The 25,727-nt window shown below is 39.0% G+C and overlaps 2 protein-coding genes and 1 pseudogene across 2 annotated transcripts; 2 read left to right on the top strand and 1 right to left on the bottom strand.

The window, feature by feature from the left end:
• LOC114913298 (amino acid permease 6-like) lies at positions 1 to 1,774 on the top strand (annotated as a pseudogene).
• Positions 1,775 to 5,100: 3,326 nt separating this feature from the next.
• Positions 5,101 to 13,895, top strand: LOC140850790 (uncharacterized). The gene is made up of 2 exons (XM_073253932.1): positions 5,101 to 5,875; positions 13,783 to 13,895. The coding sequence occupies exons 1-2, from the start codon at positions 5,146 to 5,148 to the stop codon at positions 13,893 to 13,895; spliced, it is 843 nt and encodes a 280-aa protein (XP_073110033.1). The 5' UTR covers positions 5,101 to 5,145.
• A 7,011-nt stretch (positions 13,896 to 20,906) lies between these two features.
• LOC105038514 (serine/threonine-protein kinase-like protein CCR4) lies at positions 20,907 to 23,588 on the bottom strand. Its single transcript, XM_010914340.4, has one exon. The coding sequence runs from the start codon at positions 23,486 to 23,488 to the stop codon at positions 21,116 to 21,118; it is 2,373 nt and encodes a 790-aa protein (XP_010912642.2). The 5' UTR covers positions 23,489 to 23,588; the 3' UTR covers positions 20,907 to 21,115.
• Positions 23,589 to 25,727: the final 2,139 nt, after the last annotated feature.

Genomic DNA, 25,727 nt, shown 5'->3' on the forward strand with positions numbered 1-25,727 from the left:
ATGAAAGGGAAGGTAATTACATCTATTACATATCTTTGAAGATCATATTCTTTACAGTAGTTCTGTAAAGTTTGATAAAATTTGTCACAGCAATGAACTAGAACTGATGGGTTCCATTTTCCCTCCCTCTCCCCATTTTGTTTTTTTATTCTATAATTTTTTCTTCCTTTCTATTGTATAGACTATTTTTTTAATGTTATTTTTCCCATGAGTAATAAAAAAGAGTGATGCAAAACCTTAGCACGTGTGAATTTGTTTAATGAGCAACATCATGACCAAATGCGGGTTTAGAAAGTCCTACTTGAAGCGAGTCAGCCATCCTCTTTTCTGATGCAACTTTTTCATTGCAGGTGCATTTTAGGTGCATGGTTTTTTTTTATCAGGTCATTATTATAAAGGATATATTATAATGATCAATTTCATGGGTCGAATACTTCGGTAACACTTTAACACTCAATCCTAATCATCTTTTATGCAACGATCACATTACTTTCAACAACACAATCAAAGGATTTATAAGACATCTTTCAATTTATAATCAACATGCTATGAAGCATCACTAATTACCAACTTCTGATCTAGCATAGGAGTTCTCCGTTGCTTTGTGAACGGTTCAATCTCCCTTTGGACTTGCCTTCCATGTATGGTGGATTTTAAAATTCATGATTACTGTCATCTCTTAAGCAAGGTGCTGAAAATTTATCAGGACATCACCTTGGACGAGTAATTGAGCACACAATATAGTTGCTCTCTATGATGCTACCAAAATCTAACTTGAACAACCCATTGTATATTTTACCACTGTGAATTACATTTGCGTTACAATCCATGATCTCCTTACAAAAGAATAGCCAAGAATGTGCTATTTGGATTAATTTCTTGGCTCTATATAAATTTCTAAGATCTACTCAGCGTATGATTGATGTGGAACTAAATATATATCCACGTGTATTCTCACATGCCACTCTGTTTAAGCTGGCCAAGCTAAGGGTCCTAATCCATTTATAAGGACTATGGTGTTCTAGCACTTGCATGGAGTGTTGCTCAATTAGGGTGGTTCATCGGGCCTCTTGTTCTCTTTGGCTTCTCCTGCATCACCTACTTCCCCTCCATTCTATTTGCCCACCGCTGTCGGTCCCCCGATCTGATCAATGGAACAACTAATCGCTCATATATAGATGCAGTCAGATCATATCTAGCTAGATAAGTTAACCTTCAAAAGAATCAGAATTGTTGGTTTCCTCTGAATTCAACACTTTGTTTTTGAGCAAATTAATATAGGTGTTAACACCTCCTCTTGCTTCTTCTCAAGGACCTAGAAAAGTATATATTCTTCTATGGATGTGCACAGTATATGACTCTAAGTGGAGCTCTGGTGGGCTGCACTATCACAGCGAGTACTGGCATGATGCAAGTTCATTTTACTTCAATTTTATTGGGTTTATGGGCATAGCTAGATTGCTTCATGAGGGTGTTTGTTCTTTGTATGCTGCTGTAAGTGCGGTGAAGCGAGCAGACTGTTTCCATAGGAATGAGCATATATGGTGCAAGATGTGATGTGGGAGCATGTACATGGTGGTTTTTAGGTTGCTAGCTCCAACTTATTCTATCGCAGTTATGGAGCTTGGAGAACATGATAACATGGCTCTCTGTGGTGGCAGTGGCAACATCATTTGCTTACTCCTTTATCAGCCTTGGCCTTTGTATTATTGGTGGCAGTGGCAACATATATAATTTCTCCTGCACATCCCATAGCAAGAGAAAGACGAGATGAGTGCCTATTTTTTATAAGGGCTTGGCTTGGGAAAGGAAAATGAAATAGGAGCACTCTCTCAGTGGGGAAGGTGCTACCTTAGCTGACAGCAGGCAAAGGGCATTTGGTCAAGGTTTCTTGCAGGAGGAGTGACAAATTGAAGCCCTGTCTGACTGGCTAGACCCAGAAAAGCAGCCCAGGCCCATGCGCATGGGCGCACGTGCGAAAACACCGGTCCATGTTCGGATCTCTCGCGAGTGCAGCGTATACGATCTACCATATTTTTATAGTCTACAATGGGCACGTGGACCGAGCATCCGTTTCCAAAGTGTTTTTCATGGTCCAGGATGGACCGATGCCTATTTTCTCGATGTTTCTCACAATCTACACGATATCTGATGGAAGGTGCGATCGGATGATGGATCTCACTTTCGATGTTGATCCAATGGCTGAGGACTTATCCGATTAGTTTTGGGCATGATCCAGTGTGTTGTTTTGATCATCTGATGCAGATCGGATGGAAGAGAAGGTTTTTTCAATTCTACAGCGAATCGGAGTCCGTTTTTGACATGGTTTGGACCTAATTTTACCTGGTAATGAGCTCTATTTAAAGGGAGGACTTGGGAGAGGTTCAACAGTAGTGAGAGTAGTGAAAACAATAAATAAAGAGAGGGTTCGAGAGAAGAAAAAAAAGGAGAGACGTGAGATTCCTTTGAGAAAAAAATAAAAGAGTATTTTTCTTTTGTAAAAGGAAAGTTTGTGAGTTTTTTAATTTTCTTCTTCTTCTCCAATTTTGTACTTTGTTGTGCCGTAGATTATTAGTAGAAAAATGTTGAGGAGGTTTTGCCCGTAGACGTAGGCCAATAATCAGGCCGAACCATGTAAATCTGATGTGCTCTCTTTTTTTTTTTATTGTTTGATTATCTCTCCTATTTTGCATTCTATGTTTGTTCTTGTGATAACCCGGCCCGATGGGCCAAAAGCCCACTAAGCCCACTTAGGAAAAAAAAAAAACAGGGAAGAAGACTCCCGATCGGAGTCTTCCCCTTCCCCGGTTCTGATCAGGAATCGGAGTCCTAGGGCCATTAAAAGATCCTAGGACGAACTCTATAAGAACCCCCCTCCTTTCCTCTAAGAGAAGACACAACAGTTACCGACGATCGCCGGAGTTCTTCTCTGACTTTTTCGATTGAAGCCGCGGCCCCTCGACTCATGCTCGCTGCAATTTCACGCTGGTGGGGGTCATCGGAGGCTGTGGTAAGTCCTTCATCCTCTTCCTCCCTTCTCTCCCTTCTTTTCTGTGCCGGTGGGTATGACTGCCGGCGACAGAAGTCGTCGGACTTCATCAGAAAAGGGAAGCCCTGTTCGACCTCTCCCTTTTCCTGGTTTTTAAGGCGCCGACGGTCTCGCCGACCGCCGGCTCTGGCCTCTCCGAACTCGGGAGAGTCGCCCTTTGCCGTCGGCCACCGCCGGGCAAGGTATGGCCGTGAACGGTCGGTCTAAGGTACGGGGACATCTAGATCCCCTGTTTCGGCCAAAGAAGGCCACAGGAAAAAAAAAAGAAAAGAAAAGGAAAAAGAAAAGAAAAGGAAAAAGAAAAGAAAAGGAAAGAAAAAGAAAAAGAAAAAGAAAAGAAAATATAAATAATAATAATAATAATAATAATAATAAAATAATACACATGAGAAAAAAAAATTTTCATCCCTCTCTAAAGTCTTTCTCTCTCTAAAATTGGACTTTCTCTCTACTTTCTCTCTCTAAAAATTTTTTCCCTTTAAGGAGCCCTATGGATCCCCTATTATGCCATCTTCTCCATTCCTAAGGACCTATGACCTTAAATCAGTCTAGAGCCGAAGGGAGAGATTTATTGGACTGATCATCAAATCGATCATTTTTTTATATTATGTAATTTTATTAAATATATAAAATAAAATTTATTGATGATTTAATATTTTAAATAGGACTGTCTGATTCTTTTAAGGAAGATTAAAAGGTCTAGGACGATCGAGGTAAGTAGATCTTATGCTCCTTATTTATTTTTAAATGATCATATTTTTATGCAAAGAATTGCTATTGATGAAATCATAATTTTTTATAAAATAAGGATCGACATATGTGATATGAAAAAGTATGTTTTATTGTGAGCATTGATTTCATGAATATGTCTTATGAAAATAGCATGATTATGAAGCATGAATTTCATTATTTTTCCATCTATGTATATGTATGCTTTAAGAAAAAGATATAATGATTTCAAAGGCTCTCAGATGGCTATGAATGAATCTCTTCGGAAAGATCAACATCCGGAGCTAGCATCCACACGAAATATGGCCCTACCAGCGGGTATAAAGTTGGCACATAAATTAAGAACTCTGTCGATTAAGAAACATGGCCCTGTCACGGGTATAATAGTGACCTTAACACGAATATCTGTGAGCAATGTTTTGAAACATGACATGAATACATGATGAAAATGATTTACGATTCATAATTATGAAATATACATGATTTATGCATGCATGATGAGCTTATAATTTATTTTATTATATGCTCTATAAAATATTTATTTTTATAATAATTGTTATTTGCTAAATGATGCATTATCATAGAAAACTTATGCTTGATCCGATAAAGAAGCGGAAGTCTACTTACTGAGCTGGTGTAGCTCATATTCTTTTTGTTTTCTTTTTCATGTATAGAGAAATAAGGCTAGGACTGATGGAAAGAAAATTCAGGCTTGGGGATCGGCAAAGCAAGCTTGAAAATTTTGCATTAGGAATTCAGTTTATGATTATGGATTGTAGTCATTATGAATTTTAAGAATTAGATTATTTCATCTTTGGATTTAGATGCTCTGAACCAGTTTTAGTTTAATTAAATATTTGAATTGAACTTTATTATTACATTTATTTATGATACACTTGTTATTATATTTAAGAAGATGAATTTTGGCTTCGTGTTATCGTGGGTCCATCCCTCGGTAACATGGCCGTGTTATATCCCGAATTTGGGACGTGACATTTTATGGTATCAGAGCGATAGGTTTAATCAAGGGTAGAACTTAAAACCTAACAGTGGGTAGTTAGATTACGCATAGTTAGATTCTGACTTAAATTATTAACTGTACTGCAACTCTGTTATAAAATAATGTAATAATGTTGGCATTTGAATAGGAAGCGATGAGCGATAGGGAGGACGAGACCTTGGCAAATATGACTGCTAGGACAAGAGGAGCAAGAGGAGCAAGATTGACATCGCGGGGAGCTGCCAATCAACCAGTTGAGTGGGCTCCTGACGCACCGGCCACTCAGGCGAGCATTACTGGTGTATGTCAAGTGGTGGCTCAGCTTATCCAGCAGCAGGCACAAACTGCTCCTCGACCGACATTATCTATGGAGTCATACTACGAGAGATTCAGAAGGCTCAACCCACCTCTATTTGAGGGTGGATCTGATCCTATGGCTACAGAGATATGGATTCGAGAGATGGAAAAGATGTTTGATGCCCTGCAATATTCTGAGAATATGAAGGTCCGATTAGCCGTTCCTATGTTAAAAGGGAATGCCGAGTTTTGGTGGACTGCAATAAAAGCTGCCTATAGAAATAATGATGATCAACTCACTTGGAAAGAATTCAAAGAGATATTTTATGATCAGTACTTTCCGGAGACAATGAGATTGGTAAAAGAAAATGAGTTTCTAGCCTTAAAGCAAAAGGATGATATGACGGTGTTAGAATATGCTAACAAATTTAATAAGCTAGGCCGCTTCTGCTCCCAGCTTATGGAGTTTGAAAGGAGTAAAGCTAACAGATTCGAACAAGGTCTAAGATATGGAATTCGATCCCGTCTGTCTTTTCATATTTTCAATAACTACAAGAACGTACTGGAGCGAACTTTGAAAGTGAAGTCTGAATTGAAAAGAGTAGATCTAGAAAGAGGAGATAAGAAGAGATCGAGATTAGCAAGATATCTAAAGGATCAGCAGAAAAATTTCAAAAATAATAACTCTGATAAGAAGAAAGAATTTTCATCCTGCTCCTATTGTGAAAAAAATCACAATGGACCTTGTCTCAAGAGGATAGGAGCATGCTTCTTATGTGGTGAGAAAGGACATATGGCTCGTGATTGCCCAAATAAGAAAAGAGATGACTCTAGACCTAACAAACCAATTGATCAAAAATAGAAAGGAAATGCATGAGTGTTTACTTTAAACCAGTAGGAGGCCAATGCAAATGATCAAGTGATGACAGGTATTATCCCAGTCAATTCTATTCATGCTCGTGTGTTATTCGATTCCGTCTCTTCTCACTCTTTTATATCTCTCAAGTTTGCTACTTCTTTGAATTGTGTGCCTGAAAAACTAAATGAACCATTATATGTTAGCACACCTTTTAAAAATATTATTGTTGCTAACATTATTTTTAAGAATTGCATAATCCAAATAGAAGAAAAAGAATTAGCAGCAGATTTGATTCAGCTAAATATGTATGATTTTGACGTTATTCTTGGGATGAACTGGTTATCTTCGTACCATGCACATATTGATAGTTTTGAAAAAAGAGTGGTATTTCAAATTTCGGATGAACCGCAATTCTTCTTTCAAGGCGAAGTTCATAATACAAAACCTAAACAATCTTTGGGTATTATCTCAATCATGAACGCAAGAAAAACTTTGAGAAAAGGATGCAAAGCATTTTTGACCCATGTAGTAGACGTCGAGAAGGAAAAAATAAAGTTGGATGATATCCCAATTGTCAAAAAAATTTCTGATATTTTTTCAGATGAACTACCTGGACTGCCCCCAGAGCGTGAGGTTGAATTTAAAATTGATATCACCCCAGGAACCGGACCTATTTCAAAACCTTCTTATCGGATGGCTCCGGTAGAATTATGAGAATTAAAGGATCAACTGCAAGAACTTTTGAATAAAAAGTTTGTCCGATCAAGTACATCACCCTGGAGAGCTCCTGTGTTATTTGTGAAAAAGAAAGATGGGAGCATGCGTTTATGCATTGACTATCGGGAGTTGAACAAGGTAACCATAAAAAATAAATATCCTCTTCCTCGAATAGATGACTTATTTGATCAACTTCAGGGTGCTCAAGTTTTCTCCAAAATTGACTTACGATCAGGCTATCATCAACTAAGAATTAGAGATGAAGATGTACCTAAGATTGTATTTAGAACCAGGTATGACCATTATGAATTTTTAGTAATGTCTTTTGGACTAACCAATGCACCGGCTATTTTTATGGATATGATGAACAGGATTTTTAAGCTGTATCTGGATCACTTCGTTGTTGTTTTTATTGATGATATCCTAGTTTATTCTAAAAATATAGAGGAACATGAGAGACATTTGAGGATTGTGTTTCAGACCTTGAGAAAAGAGAAGCTCTTCGCCAAGCTTAATAAGTGTGAGTTCTGGTTGGATAGTGTTGTCTTCCTCGGTCATGTAATATCTAAGGAAGGAATCTCAGTCGATCCAAAGAAGATAGAAGCCGTGGTGAATTGGCCTCGTCCGACTAATGTGACGGAAGTTAGAAGCTTCTTAGGCTTGACTAGTTATTATAGAAGATTCGTCGAGGAATTTTCTCAAATTGCAATTCCTCTAACTCGCTTAACTCAGAAACAAATAAAATTTGAATGGAGCAGTGAATGTGAGTAGAGTTTTCAAGATCTGAAGCAACGATTGATATCTGCCCCAGTTCTTACTTTACCATCTAATAAGGGAGGATTTGTCATTTATAGTGATGCTTCCAAGAAGGGATTAGGTTGTGTGTTGATGCAGAACGATAAGGTCATAACTTATACTTCTCGACAACTAAAAGCCTATGAGCAGAATTATCCGACATATGATTTGAAGTTAGCAGCTATTATTTTTGCTTTAAAGATTTGACGACACTATTTATATGGAGAATCATGTGAAATCTTTATTGATCATAAAAGCTTGAAATACTTATTTACTCAAAAAGAGCTGAACATGAGGCAAAGAAGGTGGCTTGAACTATTAAAAGATTATGATCTAAATATTAAATATCACCCTGAAAAAGCCAATGTGGTGGCAGATGCACTTAGTAGGAAGTCTTCAGCGAATGTGATGACTCTGCTATCCTTTCAGCAACAAATTCTGAGGGATCTTGAAGATTTATAAATTGAAGTGACTTGTACTGATATTAAGAATGTGTTAGCAAATTTAATGGTACAACCAGCATTGATCGAACGGATAAAAGTGGCCCAACAAAGTGATATTCATTTATGTCAGTTTAAGAAGGATATGGAGAAAGGGCTACGAACTGAGTTTAGGCTACATATAGATAGAACTCTTTATTTTGGGAACAGATTATGTATACCAGGAGATCCTGAACTAAAAAAAATTTTTTTGAAAGAAGCCCATAAATTCCGTTTCTCCTTTCATCCCGGTAGTACAAAGATGTATAGAGATTTAAAACAACTCTTCTGGTGGAATGGAATGAAGTAGGAGATAGCTCGGTTTGTATCTCAATGCTTGGTATGCCAGCAAGTGAAAGCCGAACATCAAAGACCTACTGGTTTGCTAAGACCATTAGAGATACCAGAATAGAAATGGGAGCATATCATGATGGATTTCGTTACTGGACTTCTAAGGACAACAAGAAAAAATGATGCAGTGTGGGTGATTGTTGATCGGCTTACTAAATCAGCTCACTTTCTACCTTTTCGAGTTAGCACTCCACTTGATAAGTTAGCCCAGATGTATATTGATGGAATTGTATGCCTGTACGGTGTTTCAATAAGTATTGTATCTGATCGAGATCCACGATTCATATCTAGCTTTTGAAAAAGTTTTCAAGATGCTTTGGGGACAGAATTGAGGCTTAATACTGCATTCCATCCCCAGACTGATGGCCAATCTGAAAGGATAATTCAAACTCTTGAGGATATGTTAAGAGCTTGTGCTTTTGATTTCGGAGGACATTAGGATAATCATGTGACATTGATTGAATTTGCATATAACAACAGTTTTCATTCTAGTATCCGGATGGCACCCTATGAAGCCCTATATGGAAGAAAGTGTAGATCCCCTCTGTATTGGGATGAAGTAGGTGAAAAGAAATTAATAGGTCTTGAGTTAGTTCAAGATGCTAGAAATAAAATTTATCTAATCAAGAGAAGACTCAAGGCAGCACAGGATAGATAGAAGAGTTGGACAAATAAAAAAAGAAGAGAATTAGAATTTCAGATCGGTGATCATATTTTTCTAAAAGTATCACATACTAAGGGTGTCATGAGGTTTGAGAGACATGGCAAGCTGAGCCCACGATATATTGGACTTTTTAAAATTTTAAATCGAGTAGGAGATGTTGCTTACGAACTAGCCTTACCACCAGATTTATCCAAAGTGCACAATGTCTTTCATGTTTCACTACTGAGAAAGTTTGTACCTGATCCAAATAGTATGATAAAGTATGAGCCATTGGAAGTTCATGAAGATCTAACCTATGAAGAATTTTTTCTCTGAATTATTGATCAAAAAGAGCAAGTTCTAAGACGGCGTATCATTCCGTATGTAAAGATTCATTGGAGTAATCATGAAGAGAGAGAGGCCACATGGGAGCTTGAAGATGATATGAAGATGAGATATCCATACTTATTTGAAAATGAAGATATGTTAAATTTTGAAGACAAAATTTTTTATAAGGGGGGTAGAATGTGATAACCCGGCCCGATGGGCCAAAAGCCCACTAAGCCCACTTAGGAAAAAAAAAATAGGGAAGAAGACTCCCGATCGGAGTCTTTCCCTTCCCCGATTTCGATCAGGAATCGGAGTCCTAGGGCCATTAAAAGACCCTAGGACGAGCTCTATAAGAACCCCCCTCCTCTCCTTTAAGAGAAGACACAACAGTCACTGACGATCGTCAGAGTTCTTTTCCGATTTTTTCGATTGAAGCCGCGGCCCCTTGACTCATGCTCGTCGCGATTTCATGCCGGTGGGGGTCATCGGAGGCTGTGGTAAGTCCTTCCTCCTCTTCCTCCCTTCTCTCCTTTCTTTCCTGTGCCGGTGGGCATGACTGCCGGCGACAGGAGTCGACGGATTTCATCAGAAAAGGGAAGTCCTGTTTGGCCTCTCCCTTTTCCTGATTTTTAAGGCACCGACGGTCACACCGACCGTCGACTCTGGCCTCTCCGAACTTGGAAGAGTCGTCCTTTGCCACTGGCCACCGTCGGGCAAGGTACGATCGTGAATGGCCGGTCTAAGGTACGGGGACCTCTAGGTCCCCTGTTTCGGCCAAAGAAGGCCACGGGAAAAAAAAAAGAAAAGAAAAGGAAAAAGAAAAGAAAAGAAAAAAAGAAAAGAAAAGAAAATAATAATAATAATAATAATAATAATAATAATAAATAATACACATGAGAAAAAATTTCTCTCATTCCTCTTTAAAGTCTTTCTCTCTCTAGAATTGAACTTTCTCTCTCTACTTTCTCTCTCTAAAAATTTTCTCTCTCTAAGAAGCCCTATGGATCTCCTATTAGGCCATCTTCTCCACTCCTAGGGACCTATAACCTTAAATCGATCTAGAGCCGAAGGGAGAGATTTATTGGACTGATCATCAAATCGATCATTTCCTTATATTATGTAATTTTATTAAATATATGAAATAAAATTTATTGATGATTTAATATTTTAAATAGGACTGTCCAATTTTTTTAAGAAAGATCAAAAGGTCCAAGATGATCGAGGTAAGTAGATCTTATGCTCCTTATTTATTTTTAAATGATCATGTTTTTATGCAAAGAATTGCTATTGATGAAATCATAATTTTTATAAAATAAGGATCGGCATATGTGATATAAAAAAGTATATTTTATTATGAGTATTGATTTCATAAATATGTCTTATGAAAATAGCATGATTATGAAGCATGAATTTCATTATTTTTCCATCTATGTATATGTATGCTTTAAGAAAAAGATATAATGATTTCAAAGACTCTCAGATGGCTATAAATGAATCCCTTCGGGAAGATCGACATCCGAAGCTAGCATCCATACGAAACATGGCCCTACCAGCGGGTATAAAGTTGGCACATGAATTAAGAACTCTGTCGATTAAGAAACATGGCCCTGTCATGGGTATAATAGTGACCTTAACACGAATATCTGTGAGCAATATTTTGAAACATGACATGAATATATGATGAAAATGATTTACGATTCATAATTATGAAATATACATAATTTATACATGTATGATGAGCTTATAACTTATTTTATTATATGCTCTATAAAATATTTATTTTTACAATAATTGTTATTTGCTAAATGATGCATTATCATAGAAAACTTATGTTTGATCCGGTAAGGAAGCAGAAGTCTACTTACTGAGCTGGTGTAGCTTATATTCTTTTTGTTTTCTTTTTCATATACAGAGAATTAAGGTTAGGATTGATGGAAAGAAAATCCAGGCTTGGAGATCAGCAAAGCAAGCTTGAAAATTTTGCACTAGGAATTCAGTTTATGGTTATAGATTATAATCATTATGAATTTTAAGGCTTGGATTATTTCATCTTTGGATTTAGATGCTCTGAATCAGTTTTGATTTAATTAAATATTTGAATTGAACTTTATTATTATATTTATTTATGATACACCTGTTATTATATTTAAGAAGATGAATTTTGGCTTCGTGTTATCGTGGGTCCATCCCTCGGTAACATGGCCGTGTTATGTCCCGAATTTAGGACGTGACAGTTCTAGTTATCTTTCCTCTATAAAATGATCTTATTTCTACTATACTTGTATGCTGTGTGGATCGAGATGTGCTCGATTATCCCACAGCCTGCTCTTTCAGTTTAGTATCAGAGTATCGGAGATTCTTTTGTAGCTGGTTTGATTTGAAACAATGACGGACAAGATGACGACAACAAAATACAAGATACTGAGGTTTGATGGATCAAACTTTGTACTTTGAAAGATGAAGATGCAGGCGGTATTGATCAAGGATGGTTGTGAAATTACTTTGCAAAGAAAAAAATGCAAACTTCAAAAGATGACGAATGGGCAATATGAAGAGAAAGATAAGCCGGCAATAACGAACCTCTATTTGGCATTGGATGATTCGGTATTGTTCAATATCGAGATCGAGACTACTGCAAAAGAGATTTGAAAAAAATTGAAGAATCTTTATGAAGGTATGTCTTTGGTAAATAAAATCTATTTAAGACAGCAATTATATAATCTAAAGATGAAGGGTGGGGCATCAGTTCAAGAGTACTTAGGTGTATTAAATTTCATTGTGAGCAAGCTTGCGGTCCTAGATGTCAAAATTGATGATAAAGAGAAGGCTAGCATTCTACTTTGTTCTATGCCGGAGTCTTGGGATAATCTTATGTTGAACTTAAGTCACGTTGAAATCCTTAAGATGGAATCTATTGTTTCATCATTGCTTACAGAAGAGATGAGATGAAAATTTAGCCAAGGAAGCTCTTCAGGAGAGGTCATGGTAGCACGGGGTAGGCCTTTCGAAAGAAAACATGGTGATCAAAGAAAGACAAGATCTAAATTCAAGAGCAAGAAGAAGGTGAATGCTAGAATTATGGAAAAATAGGGCACGTAAAGAAAAATTATCGGGCTAAAAGAGTTGATACAAAATCTGAATCGAGAAACTTTCAAAGCAATATAGTAGAAAGTGAAACTGGTTCAGCTACTTCAGATGACAGGGATGCATTGACAGTATTGAAAAGATCTGAGCTCGCACGTTATTGGATTTTGGATTCGGAGGCATCTTTTCACTTGACTCCTTTTAGAGAGTGATTTCATACATACAAACCATTGAATGGAGGAGTTATCTATTTGGATAATAATACAACTTGTGTTGTGATTGGAGTAGAAGATGTTCGGATCAAGATGTTTGATGGTATAGTTTGGATGGCTTCTAATGTACAGTATGTTTCTACACTGCGCAAGAGTCTACTGTCCCTTGGAAAGTTTATCAGAAAGAAAGATCAATTGAAGATGTCCAAAAGATGTTTGGTGGTGATAAAGAGAGTACAAATAGGTGGTCTTTATAAATTGATGGGCGTGACTCAGGTGGGAGAGGTGGCAATAGCAAGTTCAAAGATGGTGTCTCCGATGGTTTGGCATCGACATCTGAAATATATGAGTGAGCATGGACTATAATTATTATTAAATAAGGAGCTTCTTCTGGGGTTCAAGTCAGCGCCACTGAAATTTTGTGAAGATTGCATCTATGGTAAATAAAAAAAGATCTCTTTCTCTTTATCACAGCAGCAGAGTAAAAAATTTCTTGAGCTAATCTACTTAGATACTTGGGAGTCGCCTAATAGATCTTTGGGTGGGTGTTCTTACTTCATCTCCTTCATTGATGACTATTCTCAAAAGGCTTGGATATATATTCTGAAGCGAAAATCTAATATTTTTGAAATCTTTAAGAAATTCAAAGCTCTGGTAGAAAATGAAAAAGATTTGAAAATTAAATACCTATATTCTGATAATGAAGGAGAATATTGCTCTAAGGAGTTTGATGAGTTTTGCAGTGAGCATGAAATTTGACGATAGTTTACAATTTTTGAGACATCACAGCAAAATGGTGTGGTACAAAAGTTTAATAGAACACTTATGGAAAGGGTCTATTGTATGATGAGCACTGCAAAACTTGACAAGAGGTTTTGGACAGAGGCTGCATGCATGGCTTGTTACTTGATCAATCGAGCACCGACAATATTCTTTGGGTTGGAAATTCCAGAAGAATTATGGAGCGACAAGCCAGTAGATTATTTTCATCTTTGTGTCTTTGGATGTAATGCGTATATGTGGATTCTAAAAGAAAAGAGGACAAAATTGGACAGAAACTCTCGGAGGTGCATCTTTCTTGGCTATGCTAAAGGAGTAAAGGGGTATCGGTTGTGGGACCCTACTACCCACAAGATTGTTGTTAGCTGAGATATTATTTTTAATGAAGAATTTTTTCAAGGCACCAAGGAAAAGCAAGATGATGAAGCCATTACTTCTATTTAGTTCTTTGATACAGGTGATGAGGTGCAAGCAGAGCAAGCACAGGTGAACGATGAGGTAGTTGATGATGGATCAGAATCCTCTGAGGATGCTATCTCACTGGAAGAGCTATCAATGGAATCTGAGTGACCTAGGAGGGTCATTAGACCTCATGTCAAGTATGATGACTATGTCACTTCTTTTATTCCTTTTGCTAATCATGTTTGTGCTTATGTTGCTTTGGTGGAGAAGGACGAGCCAACTTCATACAGGGAGGTATGTGAGTCTACCAATGCTGAAAAGTGGCATTGTGCTATTGAGGAGGAGATGGAGTCATTTCGAAAGAATAAGACATGGGAGCTTGTAGTTCTACCGGAGGAGAGGAGTCCGATCGAATGTCGGTGGGTCTATAAAGTGAAGAAGAATACAGATGAAAATGTGGATAGGTTCAAAGCACATTTGGTGGCGAAGGATTATGCTTAGAAATCAAAAATTAATTTTGATGAGATCTTCTCATCAGTGGTTCATCTTACTACTATTCGAGTTATTTTGACGATCGCGGTAATCATGGATTTGGAGCTTGAGCAGATAGATGTAAAGATGGCTTTCTTACATGGTGACTTGAAGGAGGAGATTTATATGGTGCAATCTAAAGATTTTGTTGAAAAAGACAAGGAGGAGTTGGTTTATTGGCTAAACAAATCATTGTACGGTCTCAAACAAGCGTCGAGGTGTTGATACAAATGATTTGATTCCTTCATTGTGACTTTGGGATTGGATCGACTGAAAGTAGATCATTATGCATATTTCTATAATTATGATGACGGGAGCTTCTGTATCTTGCTGTTATATGTCGACGATATGGTGGTCGCAGGGAATAGTAGGAGTCGAATATCAGATTTGAAAGCTCAGTTGGCTGGAAAGTTCGAGATGAAGGACTTAGGAGTCGTAAACCAAATACTCGGGATGAAAGTTCTATGGGAGAGGAAGGATAGGAAGGTTTGGCTTTCACAAAAAAAATATATGGAGAAAATTCTGTAACGTTTCAATATGCAGAATGCAAAGCCAGTCTCTACCCCATTTTCTATTCAGTTGAAACTGTCAGCAGAGCAATCATCCAGTACAGAAGCAGAAAAGGCTGACATGGCTCGAGTGCCATATTCATCAGCAATAGGGAGCCTTATGTTTGCTATGGTATGCACAAGACCAAACATTGCACAAGCAGTGAAAGTTGTGAGCCGGTATATGACAAATCCAAATAGCGACTATTGGACAGTAGTAAAGTGGATCCTCCGATATCTAAGGGGGATGATTGATCATTCACTCTGTTATGGTTCAGCAGGTTTGGAGTGTATTGGGTATGTTGATTTTGATTTTGCAGGTGATCGGAACAAGAGGAGATCTACCACAGGTTATGTGTTCTCTATGGGCGGCGGTGCTATTAGGTGGGAGTCTAAACTTCAATCAGTAGTGGCATTATCAACGACAGAGGCAGAGTATATTGTAGTGGCACACGCATGCAAAGAAGCTATCTGGCTCAAGAGACTTCTTAGAGACTTCAAGGTGAAGCAAGATGTGATGAGGGTGAATTGTGATAGTCAAAATGTATTGCTCTTGGCGAAAAATCCGATGTTTCACTCTCGGACAAAGCATATTGGCATTCACTATCACTTTGTGAGAGATGTGGTTGATGATGGTCTAATCTCATTGCTGAAAATTCATACAGATGCAAATCCAACAGATGTGTTGACAAAACCAGTGGCTTGGGAGAAGTTCAATTGGAGCAAAGCTTCTTTCGATCTTGGAGCTACGTGAGAAGTGGAAGGTTGGCAAGACTTCCAAGGATGATGTTCTTGTGAGTTCGGCACATGTCTTCAAGTGGGAGAATTGATAGATTGAAGCCTTGTCCGACCGGTCCAAACCCAGAAAGGCAGCCTAGGCCCACGTGCGCGGGTGCGCGCGTGAAAACACCGGCCCAGGCCCACTCGTGCAGGTGCGGCGTACGTGGTCTACCGCATTTTTACGGTCTACGATAGGCACATGGACCGAGCGCTCGTTTTTAGGGCATTTCTTATGGTCCACGATGGACTGACGTCTGTTTCCTCGATGTTTTTTGCGGTTTACATGATATCTGATAAATCGGAGGTGCGATCGGACAATGAATCTCGCTCCCTATGTTGATCCAACGGCCGAGGACTTATCCAATTAGTTTTGGACATGATCTAACACGTTGTTTTGATCATCTGATGCAGATCGGATGGCAAAGAAGGTTTTTTCGATTCTACAGCGAATCGGAGTTTGTTTTTGACACAGTTTGGACCTGATTTCATCTGGTGACGAGCTCTATTTAAAGGAAGGACTTGGGAGAGGTTCAGCAGCAATGAGAGTAGTGAAAACAACAAATAAAGAGAGGGTTTAAGAGAATAAAAAAAAGGAGAGACGTGAGATTCCTTTGAGAGAAAAATAAAAGAGTATTTTTCTTTTGTAAAAAGAGAGTTTGTGAGTCTTTTATTTTTCTTCTTCTTCTCCAATTTTGTACTTCGTTGTGCCATGGATTATTAATAGAAGAATATTGAGGAGGTCTTGCCCGTGGATGTAGGCCAACAATCAGGTTGAATCACGTAAATTTGGTGTGCTTTCTTTTCTTTTCTTTTTATTGCTTGATTATTTTTCTTATTTTGCGTTCTGCATTTATTTTAGTTATTTTTCCTCTATAAAACGATCTTGTTTTCGCGGTACTTATATGCTGTGTGGATCAAAGTGTGCTCGATTATCCCACGGCCTATTCTTTCAAGGAAGACCCAAACAAGAGCTAGCGTTCGACGTAGTCTTGAAAGGAGCAGCAACCTTAAGGTTATGTACAATGAGTCAATGCTCGCAGCAATGGAGATGAGTAGACAAAGTAGACTCAAGCCTTGCAATAGGAACCATTTGGATGCTCCTCTGCTAATTTTTTTCCGAGCTATAAGCATGGAAACCAAAGCCGTGAATATGACAAGAGAGTTAGCAGTATGAGCTTCGATAGTGTGAAGCTCAGTGAACCAACCTCTGTAAATGGCACTCTAACATAATAGGTTGTGTGAATGAATTTGGCTTCGGGCCATTTGGATGCAATGTAACTCTCGAACCCGAATAAGATTGGTTGTGCGTAGACCTGAAGAGAATTGTTGAAATCAATAAGAGATCAAGTTGTGATAGCTAGCATATTGCCAACACGCATATGTTGGCTATCATACCTTGATCTCTTATTGATTTCAACTATTCCCTTCAGGTCTATGCACAACCAATCTTATTCGGGTTCGAGAGTTACATTGCATCCAAATGGCCCGAAGCCAAATTCATTCACACAACCTACTATGTTAGAGTGCCATTTACAGAGGTTGGTTCACTGAGCTTCACACTATCGAAGCTCGTCCTACAAACTATCTTCATCATGTTCACGACTTTGGTCGCCATGCACATAGCTTGGAAAAAGATCAGCAGAGGAGCATCCAAATGGTTTCTGTTGCAAGGCCTGAGTCTATTTTGTCTACTTCATCTCCATTGCTGCGAGCATTGGCTCCGTCGCAAATATTGTACATAACCTTAAGGTTGCGGCTCCTTTCAAGACTGTTTACTAGGTGTGTGCAGATGAATCTACACATCACATGTTGCAGCTGAAATTAACTGTGATGTAAGGGTACTATTATGAGAAAAGCAAATATAAATGAGAAAATATTGGATTCTGCTAGGTTAGTACTACTACTTTAGGCCTTGAAGGAGGTCAAAAACTTGTGGTGCTTGTGGGCGTAGAATGTGCCCGAGAAATTGTAATGTAATTATAGATCTATCAAAAATCTATGCTTTTGACATTGTTGTTTGAGTTTAAGCCCATTCAAAGTCATCTCAAAATCTTAATGGAATGAATCTGATGGACTTGCTTATCTTTCTCTTCTACTCAGAGCTTGACAAGCACACATATGCCATATATGCCACAGATGAGTTTGTAACTCTGATGTTGCCTTGAAGCAAGATGGGTAGATTATTACAGAGCAGCAGATATTGATGCAATAATGGTCCTCAGGACAGCAAGAACTTTTTGAATGTAGAACAAGCCATGTGAAATCATCCAGTCTGACTAACTCTCTCTGGCCTGTTGTGTTGGCTACAATTTCCAGGAGTTTTGGGTAGGTCAGCCCTATATCAGTAAACATGGTGCCTGATGGACCTGTGTTTTATTACCAAAAATGGCCCTTGTTTAGCTTAGGGGCCTAAAATCCTAACTAATTGATGCATAGAGCAATCACCAGGCTCAGAAAGCAATATATTGATCTAGAAATTTTTGATACTTTAGATAGAGTGATCTGTCATAACTTGTGGCCTAAGGTAAACTTTCTGGGCTAGGTCAAACTATGGCCGTGAATTCCCTACTTTATTGGATAATGCTTATGCAAGCAGTTAAGACTGATAGCTCCATCTGACCTGCTCATGAAGTTTCACCAGAAAACCAAAGTCATCAACTTCAACAATAGCATCAAAATTATTGACTAATTCTATGTTTTTAGGCTTTGCAAATTATGTAGAAGAAAATCCACAACAACCAAAGGAAATGGTAGATAAGAAAGGCAGCTCCACTCAAACTTTCTCAACAGCACTAGAGGCAAAGAGGACTCAGGGACCAACTTCTGTTAATATTGAAGGAATTGTTTACACCATATTTGGTTGGCTATTCTTTCGCTTTGTATGAAATAGAGTTTATTCTTTCAGGTGATATATATTATGTAGGGGTGGTTGGCATAGTGTGTTTTGGATTTGTACTATTTAATACCAAATAATTTTATCATAACCAAAGTATAGTTAGCAAATCACAATGTTTCAACTGATTAAACTAAGATATAAATAACAAGCACTTGCTATAGATTCTTAACAAGTAAAAAATTTCTTGGTAGGTGTATAGATATAACCAAAGCATCGATTGGTGGCGTCAATTAGGTCGGACAAAACTGTATTGAAGATTCGAAGCTTGTATGACTGTTTGGATCTAGTCTTGAAATCTTCCTTATACTCTGTAATGAATGTTTTCTGTAATTGGCTATGATGGTTTAGCTTGCCAATGTTCTTCTCTTTGCCGTAATGAAGCTCCTCACCCCATTAGAAGTAACAGGACAAAGGGGCAGGTTTGGACCTGAGGTGAAGTAGGAGTTAGAATGCCTGCCAGCTTTGATTTTTTTGAGAAAACCAGCTCTCAGTGTCAGGTTGTTCTCAGTTAGATGTAAATTGGACCAGAGGGCAACCTATGAAAAAGAAAAAAAAATCTCATGCTTGGAACTGCCACCGAAGGCAATATATTTGCATTAATTATTGATGGATGACCTCCTGACTTCCCTCACATAAAGATGGATATCCTAAAGATCTCATCTATAAGGAAGAAAAGGGAGTGTGACAGTCCTCATATTAATTAATGTTAATCCAATTGCTAATGATGGCACCAATAAACATTACTCATAATTATAGATTTTAATCATCCTCTTGCTCAAAAAAGATTTTAATCCTCCAGTTGTAACTAAGAAAGTTTACCTTCGAGTCAAAATATGTGGTATACAGTTTAAATAAAAATATAGAATTTTTATCATTTTTCGATTCTCTTTGAACCAATACCGGCCCGAATGAATGTGGAATTTCACTTTCTAATTATGAATTAGGTCTATACGACAAATAAGCTATTGGCTACTTATATGCATGGTGCACCTCTAACACATATAGCATAGTAGCATTTCTACTTACCAGATTTTATTCGCTCGAGTAGCTTCGCATGATCTTTTGATATATTTAATCTTGTAAACTTCTAGTTATTTAAATATATATATGCTCATAAAAATGGAAATACATATGCTGCCAATTTACTAATCCTCAAATCTTTAAATAATACAGCTGACAAAAAAATGCAAGTTGAATGATTCGATTCATGATTTTATGTATGTATTGAGAACAAACACGATTTCTGTGGATCCTAGATGTATGAAAAGGATAAAAGCTATGATCTGAAGGTATGAAGTGCTCCTCTGTTGTTTATCATCATCTCAATGAATCAATTAGGCCTCATCCAATAATTCATTCTGAAACAAGATAAGAAGGTACCAAGTAGAAAGAAAAAAAAAAAATCCATATTGGTTGTTCATTATACTACACATGGTGTACATTCTTTATCATTATCTCAACGAATCAATTAGGCTTCATCCAATAATTCATTCTTAAACAAGATAAGAAGGTACCAAGTAGAAAGAAAACAATTCCATAGTGGTTGTTCATTATGCTATACATGGTGTAGATTCATGATGAATAGTTAATTTGTTCCTTTAACGTGCAAGACACTCAACATTGTCACACTAATAAAATAGCCTGTTAGTTTTGGATTCCATCTTCCACCTTCAAACCATTCATTATATTCTCTTCTTTTCAATGATAGAAGACCTACTCCTTATCTCATAAACTTTTCTCTGTTAGAGAGTTTGTTAGCAGCCTCTAAATGCGTCACACCATGCAACAAGTCTCCTCCTTTTCCGTGACTCTCGTGATGGTTGGATACGTCCCACCAGAAAAAAAAAAAAAAAAAGGTTGGTACAACTCCACCACCACCTGTCTTAGTTTTAGACTTTTCCAAACCATACCAGGCTCCAAATTTTATATATTCCAGTCACCTCACCAAGCCAACCTTCCCTTCTCCCACTCCATTATCATAAAAAATTAAAAAAATCTAGATATTATTTCAGTTAACCCAACACTAAAAAAAATACATTGTCTTTTTTTTTTTTTGTTAAATTGTATAGCTCATACAAACTTAGCACAAATATATCCAATAAAATTAGAAAACAATACATCTTTAGACCGAAGATAATTTTATAATATTTTTCAAGCAATTAAATAGTCCTTTAAAGAATTATGAAGCTACAAAATTTGAAATAAATCTTAAATATTTATATTTTTTTGATATAGTATTATATATATATTTGTTTTTTTTGATGTAGTACTATATATATCTATTTATGTGTTTCAGTATTACACCATTCAAACATATGAAAATTTTTATTTATTTAAAAATTTTAATGTTAAAGAAACATACTCCAAGCAACCATCGAAACAGTTTATATATATATATATATATATATATATGCACGCGCATGTTTCAGTATTGCAAAGTCCAAACAGCTGAAAATTTTCATTCATTTAAAAATTTTAATTTTCAAGATAAATACTCCAAGCAACCATCTGAACGTTGACAAATCAAGTAGAGTGCACTTGGAAAAAAAGAAAAAAAATGAATTTTTTGGACTATAAAACAAACAAAAAAAAGGTCCTATGAACGATACGTGCAAAAATTTTCACCACACGTGTCAAACGGACCGAGCCGTGGCGGACCTTGGCAGTGCCGTGGGTGGTGGCGCGGCGCACGCTGCCACGGCCCGCTCGAGCCCGGCGACGATCTCGCTCATCGTGGGCCGGTCCCTCCCATCTGGGCTCACACAGTCCGCCGCCAAGTAGCCCACGAACGCCACCGCCTCGATCTCGCTGGGCGTCGGCGGCGGCAGCCGCCGGTCCATCACACGGTGGACATCGTCCGCCTCGATGTGCGGTACAGCGTACTCCACCACGTTCCTCGGTGTACCGCTCTCATCGTTCCGGTGTACCGCTCGATTCCCGGTCAACAACTCTAACAGCACGACCCCAAAGCTGTAGACGTCGCTCTTGGCGGTCAAGTTCTGGAGCCGGTAGTATTGGGGGTCCATGTATCCGACGGTACCCGCGGCTCGTGGTGACGACACGTGGCGTATATCGTCGTCGTCGTCGTCGGAAGGGGAGGAAGGGGAGAGGATGGAGAGGCCGAAATCGGAGACCTTGGCCGTCCACGTGGCGTCCAGGAGGATGTTGGAGGACTTGATGTCTCGATGTATGATGGGCGGCACCGCGTAGACGTGGAGGTACTCGATCCCCCGCGCCGCGTCGAGCGCCACCTTTAGCCGCGCCGCCCACGAAGCCAGCGGCGAGGCGGGGAGCCTGTGGAGGTGATCATGGAGCGTCCTATTGGCCATGAACTCGTATAGCAGAGCTCGCTCACCGGCTTGGCTACAGAAGCCAAGGAGCCGGACTAGGTTCTTGTGGTTGACTCGGGAGAGAAGAGCCAGCTCGGAGAGAAAGGCGGCTTCTCGGTCGCGATCCCGACGGCGGCGGTCGGCGAGAGAGGTGGAGGCGGTGGCAGAGATCTTGGCGCGCTTGATGGCGACGATGCGGCCGTCATCGAGCGTTGCACGGTAGACCGACCCGAAGCTGCCAGACCCGATCTTGTGGTCGTCGGAGAAGTTGTCGGTGGCGGCGAGGAGGACCGCCAATGGGAATTCCTCGATCGTCGAGCTGTGGCCTTGGCTAATCATCAGGCTCAGCCGCCGGTCGATCGGTAGGTTCGAGCCTTCGGCAACTTCAGGTGGCGGCGCAGCTGCCGCTGCACCATGCAGTCTCACCATGTCATGGACTCGGCCATTTTTTCGGTAAATTCGGAGGACTATGAAGCATATGGCGGCCACAGCCATTCCGACGGCTAGGCCGACCGTGATGAGGACTATAAAGACTAGCCTTCTCCTGTGACCACGTGGAGTTTTTGAATTTGAATTTGTATTTTGTGGCGGCGGTGGCGGTGGCGGTGGTGGCGCCGGCGGTGGAGGATAAACTTGCAAAGCAGACCTGCATGGCTGGCAGATGCCGGCACCATCGCCGCAGATGTTCGCAGAGCCTGCCAAGATGCAAGGACAACCGGACATCGGCGTGCAAGCTCCAGGCAGCACACGGTCGAAAACCATGGGATTGGAGTTGAAGATCTCATGCCCCCAACAAACCAAAGAGTAATTAGCCATCAGGATCCCACACAGAGTATTCCCTTTGGCTTCAATTGCCACAAATTGCGACTTGGAGAGCCCACTTGGTAATTGAGAGTTCTCCCCCCAGCACTGCACTGTTCCATTGGCGGCCAGAGCACAAGTCCGGTTATCTCCCAAGGCTAATGAGATCATCTCCAATGTTGTCTCCACTTTTGGAGCACCAACTCCCCAGCAAACCAATTCACCACCCTTGGAGATGGCGCAGGCGTGCCGAGGTCCGGCGGTGACCGTACCGAAAGATCCACAGGGCTCATGGCCTACTACAGTTGAATCATTTCCAAAGCATACGATCTCTTGGGATGGTGATAGTAATCCACAGATGAACTCTTCACCGACGGCGATGTCCGTGAAGTTAAGCTCTTTGGGGAAGACGAGCTGCGGCCATCGCCAGCAGTCGAGTTTGCGGGTGGCGCCACCTTCTAGGCCGCAGACATGGGTATCGCCGGCGGAAAGCGATACGAGAGGCGGTCCCTGGTAGACCCGCTTGGAATGGGGGATCGAACCATTGCCGGATTCTTGCTTGAATTCCCACCAGCGCATGGCAGATACATCGGAGAACGTCGTCGGTCCGAGCGCACAAAGGAAGCCGTTGCCAGCGGCGATGGCAGCATAGGATGCGTTGTTCGGCGAGGGGTAGTTCCTCTGGACTCTTTTGGCTATGCTGGTGCAATTAAGGTCAAAGTGCTTGTTGGTGTGTGAAGGGAGGAGAGCACACACTATGGTTTTATTGGAGACATGGGAGATTGCTATGGTGGAAAGATGGCAAGAGATGGTGGGGAATGAGACAAAGAGAAATAGGACTAGTAGGAGAAGTGGGGAGTGGTTTGGGAGAGACATTGGAGAGGAAGAAAGGTGGCTAAGGGGATAGAGAATATCATTGTAGCAAGGAGGGGAGGGAGAGAGGGAGGTGGGGTGGGGTGGGGTGGTGGAGGATGTGTGGAGAGAGAGAGAGAGAGGAGATGTTTGGATTATTGGAACTTTCTTTTTTGGTGTATTATTTTTAAAGGGGTGTGAGATGAGATGGTTTTGGGTGATGGGTGAAGTGGGATGGTGAGGTGGCTTTAGGGAGAACAAAGACCGAAGACCAAGTGGTTTGAATTCTACTAACCCAATATAGGGGTTGGGAGTCTTGGAGTACCAACTCTGTTCTCCCCTCCTCTTTTCTTACCTATTAATTATCAAACCCTTTTTTTTATTTTGTTTGTTTGTGTTCAATTTGGATATAATCACCTCGAATGAGTGTGAATGAAGCTTGAGTGCATTGAAGCCTAATGGTGGGAAGGAGAAGGTGGCAGGGATGCAAAGGAGGCACCTCATTCTCTTTTTAACTTGAGTGCATACAAAATAGGCAGGGGCTTTTTCTTTTTCTTTTTCTTTTTCTTTTTTTTTTTGCATGGAAAAATGTTTATATTAAGAGAGAAAAGTTGAATAATTTTTTATCCAAGCAAATAACATTTTGCTCCATGATTTATTTTGGTTCATATATTTAGTAAACATGACTTCTCTGATTCCATCCATGGAGCAAAGGTGTGGCTTATCTAAGCAAAACACAGTTCATGTAGTTAATTATTTAGAGTCAAAGAATTGAAAAGAGAGTTAGAGATGATACTACTTTTTAGTTCATGAATATTTGTGTGATAGAGGTAAACAAACATACCAAGTCATTGAAGAATGAGTTAACAAAAAAGGATTTTTTTTTTTTTAGAAAAAAAAGTAGGTTGAATGATCAGCTTTTCAGAAAAAATCTATTTGAGCAAAAAGGATAGTGGGTGAAAGATCAGGATAAACTTACCAATGACTATTAGCTTAGCTAGTTGGTACATTCCTCTCCAAGCAAGAGGTCTTAAATTCAAATTAACTGTCATTAAATGGTTGATCTAGGGAGACTTCTACTATAGTTCAGAGGATTAACTATTTCCAAGTGAGATGTTTAAAGGGTCCTTCACTGACATAGAGTACTCTGACTCTAATTATATTGATATTATATATTGAAGTGATGATTATATTATTTATAAACTATTATAAAAATCATCCATATCAATTTTGTTATGATTTTTCATTTTATGACGAAGCATATTTTTGCAATAAATTATCGCAGTTTTTTAGGAGAAAAATTATAATAATTGGTAAAAGGATATATCATAATTACCTCCAAAATCACGGTGCATGGATGTGCATTCTTTGTATGGCATTGTGCTATGCTTTATTTTTGTGTTTATTTATTTATTTTATTGAAAGGTCGTATCTAATTTAAAGTAAACAAGTATATATAGACATAACCATATACATCAGCAAAGATTAAATTGCTAAACTCTCCGAGCCTTGTTGCCTACTAATATAATATATATACCTACTACATGTATCATGAAACTGTAAAATAAAAATCGTAGATATTTATTTCACCTACCTAATTTGATAAAGATTTTTCTTTGACAAGAAGTGATATGGAAAAGGAGAGAAAATCACAAAATTTCAAAGATGACACAGTAAGATTTGCTAGCCTAATCATAACTTCCACTCTACGTAGAAAATAATTGATGGAATTTGTGAGAAAGAGCCTCTGATCAGATGGAGGACTTTGAATACAAGACGTGTACAAACAGCAGCCATTAACAGTTTGACATCTCTCATAGGAACATCATGGTTATAACAAGTATTGATGATCTAGTGTGGAATCTGGCTGATCTTTTTTTCTTATTGAAGGCAGTTCTATTGAAGAAATGCTATGCAAACTCATTGGTTAGATCAAATCCATCAGCTCAATGGTGAACCAGTCCTATCATGAAGATATATGTACATACATGGGTGAAAAAGAAATAAGATGAGAAAGGCACAATACTAACACAGCGCTTTGTGGTAGGATTGGTCCATTACTATGTCGGTAGATTTGGTCCAACTGATAATTTCAATGGTGAAGCTCAAGTCTGTTATTAAGAAAAAGCATTCAATAATCAATAATGCCATATGATAGAAGGAGATCAATATAATTCATGAGATTGACAGTGTATTAGTGTAGAGCACAAATTCTCTTTGCTTTTTCTTGGTACCAGATTCGCCCTGCAAAATATTTGATTGG

The sequence above is a fragment of the Elaeis guineensis genome, chromosome 1 (genome assembly GCF_000442705.2).
Source record: "Elaeis guineensis isolate ETL-2024a chromosome 1, EG11, whole genome shotgun sequence".
Classification (NCBI taxonomy): domain Eukaryota; kingdom Viridiplantae; phylum Streptophyta; class Magnoliopsida; order Arecales; family Arecaceae; genus Elaeis; species Elaeis guineensis.